The sequence below is a fragment of the Dama dama genome, chromosome 18, assembly GCF_033118175.1.
Source record: "Dama dama isolate Ldn47 chromosome 18, ASM3311817v1, whole genome shotgun sequence".
Taxonomy (NCBI): domain Eukaryota; kingdom Metazoa; phylum Chordata; class Mammalia; order Artiodactyla; family Cervidae; genus Dama; species Dama dama.
In genome coordinates this window covers 23,543,531-23,548,432 of record NC_083698.1, presented here as the reverse complement: position 1 = coordinate 23,548,432, position 4,902 = coordinate 23,543,531, and the positions used below count along the sequence as shown (strand labels likewise).

The following is a 4,902-nucleotide window of genomic DNA, read 5'->3' as shown; positions in this document are numbered from 1 at the left end:
TCGAGCCCTACAATATTTCAACTCCTGAATTCCTCCTATTATCTGGGGTGAGGCCCCTCCCTACTACAAATACAGAACAACGGTGGGAATGTAAATGTCTTCAAATGAACAGCAGCATATTTTCATTTAAATGAAACCCGAATGTGAACTAGATTTAGGAAAGGAAATGGCAGAGAGAGAGAGAGAGAAGAGAGGGAGGAAGAGGGGCTGTAGTTGCTATAGAATGTGCCTGGCTGCTTCAGCTCACAGACAACTGATGAAGTCCAACTCTGAAATTTCAGGCAATTTGGATACCAAGCTCCTCCTTTTCTGTAGTCTTCTCTTCCATTGGTAAAATTCTTTCGCAGGGTCATGTAGGGATCCCACCCCTTCTCCGTGTTTTCACTCTGTAGCGCTACACAACTTTACACCTGAATGAACGCCAAACCTCAGTGGATATATAAAGGGAACCTTGAGAAGGAATTTCACAGTTACAGTGCAGAAGCAGAGGGAAAGGAATTAACCAGCTCTCCAGCCAAGCAAATCCTCTACTCACCATGCTTCCTCCTGCCATTCATTTCTCTCTCATTCCCCTTGCATGCATCCTAATGAAAAGCTGTTTGGCTTTTAAAAATGATGCCACAGAAATCCTTTATTCACATGTGGTTAAACCTGTTCCAGCACACCCCAGCAGCAACAGCACAATGAATCAAGCCAGAAATGGAGGCAGGCATTTCAGTAACGCTGGACTGGATCGGAACAGTAAGTGTATTTTACTTGCATGAATTTGGTGTTCTTATTTGGTAGCATTAACTCACATTCCTATCGAATTATTTCATTGCTAAATAACCTGAACCATATATGTTTTGCTAAACAGTCTGGGAGCAATCCACTGCATGTGTAGACTGGCGTTCTTTCCCTACAAAGTTAACATAACTAAAACAGTGATTTGATAATGTAGGCACAGGCGTCGGTTTTCCAACATTCCAAGAGAAAACGTTTCCAGGAATTAAAGTGCTGCTACTTTGAAATGCAGAATGAGATTTTTTTTCATGAAGTGTTGCTCTAGATAGCTTAAATTCAGGTTGTGTTCTGTTTATTTAAAAACATGTGCAGTTCTGGTAGAGTGTATAAAGGTAAATAACCAAAGCACATATGGGAAATCACAAGGGGAAGAAAAAGAAGCTTTCTAAGGGAAAAAAAAAAGACACCAATTTCTAAAAAATGTGTAGTGAAATAAATGAACTTTGGATGGTGATCTTTGAGAAAGAGGGATAAAACTAAACATTGGAGAGTCATATTTTTCTGAAATAACTTCTTATTCACCAGATCAAAATGTAGGCAATTATAGATTTCTGTGAAAGACCAGGGAAACTTTTATGAGTTTGGAGATTTAAAATAATGACAGTACAATAATACTTTGTATAAAAGCTATTTTTTTTCTATTCTGTTTGCTTAATTGACATACTTGTTGACCACTAGTTGGAGGGATTCAAATGTCTTTTCCTAACTTTTGCTTCACTCCTTTCACATGCTAGTAATTGGACTTTAAGAGAGACACAGAGAAAGAGTTCACAGGAAATCTTATACAAATCTTTTTGCTACTCCTCAACTCTATTCAAGTGCTGAAAAGAGTTTCAACCTTTGTAAAATCAAAGCAAATATGACTGTTTATGTCTTTCTAAGAAAATCAAGGTGTTTTTTAACTTTCATTAGGATGCTTGCTTTTACATATACAAGAACTATCTGATTATTATTAGATTACCAAGCAAGGCGGTGGGTATTCATTGTCCGTGAACTGTCACTGCCAAATTTCTATATACACAGGAACAAAAAGCTAGGCAGGTCAAAATCATCTCGGCTGTTTCCAGGTGCATTCCTAAGGCAGCTGCAGGAAGGTGAGCTGGAGTCAGAATCAGACAGGCAGAGTATGCTGACTGGCCAGCTAGGTTACACTTTAATTTCAATCTCACACTCCATATCTGTACAGAGGTATATGCTTATACATTACATATTTTCACAACTATCACACCCCTTTAGACTATGTCTTTTACCTTATGAGTTCTGGGGCACAGTACTGAGGTAATACTCCTAATTCAATATCTACTTCATATTACCTTTCAATATCCTACGCAAGACCACTCTAATGTCCCTTATAATCTTTATATTTTTAAATTTCAGCAGTCTGTACTTTGAAATATATATATATTTCTGGTTAACAAGGCTGGATTTTTCCCCCAAGCTTGTTACAGGCAATTCTCCTCAAGTTTAGATAACAAAGCAATGGAAAAGAAAACCCAAATATTTCAAGACTAATTTTTGCTTTAATTACATAAGGCATGTAACAAGAAACAGTCTATTAGAGAACATACTTATCAAATTCAAATGACTAAACAAAGTTTGCCATGACCAATATTCAGGAAACAAACACCGTGGTTCCTTTTGCAGTTGTAAATCAGACATGTTGGGCATTTTTCTGCCATAAAATTCATGGAAATGTAGCCAAGTTGTTATGGCAACCATACGTTCCTGATTTAGGAGCTTTTATATTCTTTAAATGTTGAGTTGTAGTGACATTTTGCATTTCAAGCATTTTAATATTTGTGTTTTTAAAAGATAGTTTGGGAATTTATATTCAAAATGTAGTTATTAAGTTTGATATGCAAAAATGTCAGACATTGTGCACATATGTATATATGATTCTCTGCAGCTGAATTTTATAATTGAAACAAAATATTATGGATTTCATTGTACACAATATTCAAATTCTTTCCACATTTTCTCAATAGAGTTTTTGAAAAACCTAATTAAAAGCACTTGGAGACATTAACTAATAGACCTGTGAGTGAAGAACATGAACATACACTCCCTCTTAGCCCATTAAAGAATGAATATTCATACATAAAACTTGGAGCTGCTTAATACTTATCGGGGGAGTAAAACTAAAAAAATAGGATTTTCAAATACTCCAGTAAGCAATTAGCTAATGTTACACATGAAAAAACAAATCAGGCTCAGTTTATTTTATCCCATAACTGATAATTTTCATGCAAGCTTTCTCTATAACCATCCAGGTGGATTTTTGCATTGTGAGAACAAAATAAGTGTTCACTTCCTATTGGCCAATTTGCTATCATTTGGACATTATTTTTTGTCATTGCAGATGACTTTTTTTAAAAGTGCCTATGCCTCTCATGCACATATATATACATACATATATATGTGTGTGTGTGTATATTTTTTTTCCTGTTTCTTGCAGCTCGAGTTCAAGTAGGCTGCCGAGAACTGCGTTCCACCAAATACATCTCGGACGGCCAGTGCACCAGCATCAGCCCTCTGAAAGAGTTGGTGTGTGCGGGCGAGTGCTTGCCTCTGCCGGTGCTGCCTAACTGGATCGGAGGGGGCTACGGAACGAAGTACTGGAGCCGGAGGAGTTCCCAGGAGTGGAGGTGTGTCAATGACAAGACGCGCACCCAGCGAATCCAGCTGCAGTGCCAGGACGGCAGCACGCGCACCTACAAAATCACCGTGGTCACCGCCTGCAAGTGCAAGCGATACACACGGCAACACAACGAGTCCAGCCACAACTTCGAGAGCCCGGCGCCGGCCAAGCTAGCCCAGCACCCCCGCGAGCGCAAGCGGGCTGGCAGACCCAGCAAGCACGGACTGAGCTAGAACCCAGACCGCCGGACCGGACTGACTCGGAGCCATCTGCTTTACAGATCTGATTGCTTGGACCACTCGAGCCTGCCACTGCTATTTTCTTACTTGAAAATATATGCTTTCTGCTTTGATCAAACTCAGCCAGCTGTCCTGAGAATCAGGAGCTTCTTGGGAGATAGATTTTTCAAGTTTTTCAAGATGTATAAGTATCCATGAATGCGATTTGCCTTTAAATTCCACGCATCCTGTAGTATTAATTCCCCATGGCTCTTGAAAGACGGGTGATACTATACCCATCATTGAATCTTCACTTTTTTAACATGGAAAAGGGCTTCTCAGTAACCCTTCATTTCCCAAACCATCCTCTCCACCCCACACTCAACAAAACTTCTTCGAAATTGAAAAATTTCAAAAAGAGTTGTTGCCATGAATCTTCAGGTTAACAGTTCAGAAGGGTGCTTTTTTGGTAATCTTCATGGGAACAGTTTAGCTGCCAAGAGTGATCTCCCTTTGAAAGAGTGAAAGACCTTGAGACATTTCACTTCAAAAATAAGCCCTGTAGCTTTTTACAGTCTCACAGTATGAAATTATACCCTGCATGCTGACCCTTGCTTGGAATGGAATGCCAGAAATGCATGGCAGCAGCTAATAAGTAAAGCTGATTAACTATTTATTTGTCAATGTTATTATTTAATGAGCTTTCACAAGATTTTTTTCAAAATGTTAATTTTTTATGTTTCGAAGTTTTTTCATGTACCTAAATGTTTTCCTGTATAATTTGTGGTTGATCTAGAAGTATGACAATACATACTGTAGATATGTAAAATAAATATTTTAGTCTCCTTGTTACATATATGTTTCATCATGAACTTTATCAATAGTACGGATCTTTTAAAATCAATAAGATGCTTTGTAAAGATGAAATAGGTAACAGTTTCCTATTTAATCTGTGCAATCAGGAGGTGACTTGACCTTCAATGAGTTTCTTTTAATAAAAATAAACACAGCTAAACGTTATTGTCTTTGCCTCTAACACATGTAAAATGGTACAGAATAAGCACACAAACTACAGAATAAGCACATCAGAATCATTACTTTTTTAAAATATAAGGCACATTCAAGTTTTGATAGAAAAATCTATAGTAAGAAGAAAGAGAGAGATAGGGAGACCATCTAGTTGGTAAATAAGATACTTGAAAAAGTTGGATGACAATCCAACAGTGAGTTGTAAGAAGAATATAATATTTATATGTACCTGTG

General features: G+C 37.8%; 1 protein-coding gene across 1 annotated transcript; it reads left to right on the top strand.

Annotated features, from left to right (window-relative positions):
* The first annotated feature begins 427 nt into the window (after positions 1–427).
* Positions 428–4,644, top strand: SOSTDC1 (sclerostin domain containing 1). The gene is made up of 2 exons (XM_061166309.1): positions 428–741; positions 3,239–4,644. The coding sequence occupies exons 1-2, from the start codon at positions 537–539 to the stop codon at positions 3,652–3,654; spliced, it is 621 nt and encodes a 206-aa protein (XP_061022292.1). The 5' UTR covers positions 428–536; the 3' UTR covers positions 3,655–4,644.
* The last annotated feature ends 258 nt before the right edge of the window (positions 4,645–4,902 follow it).

Bases quoted from the DNA above. Each gene is read 5' to 3' on its own strand.
- SOSTDC1 (XM_061166309.1), top strand. From the start codon at position 537: ATGCTTCCTCCTGCCATTCATTTCTCTCTCATTCCCCTTGCATGCATC. The intron at 742-3,238 runs GTAAGTGTATTT...TGTTTCTTGCAG, and splicing joins CGCTGGACTGGATCGGAACA to CTCGAGTTCAAGTAGGCTGC.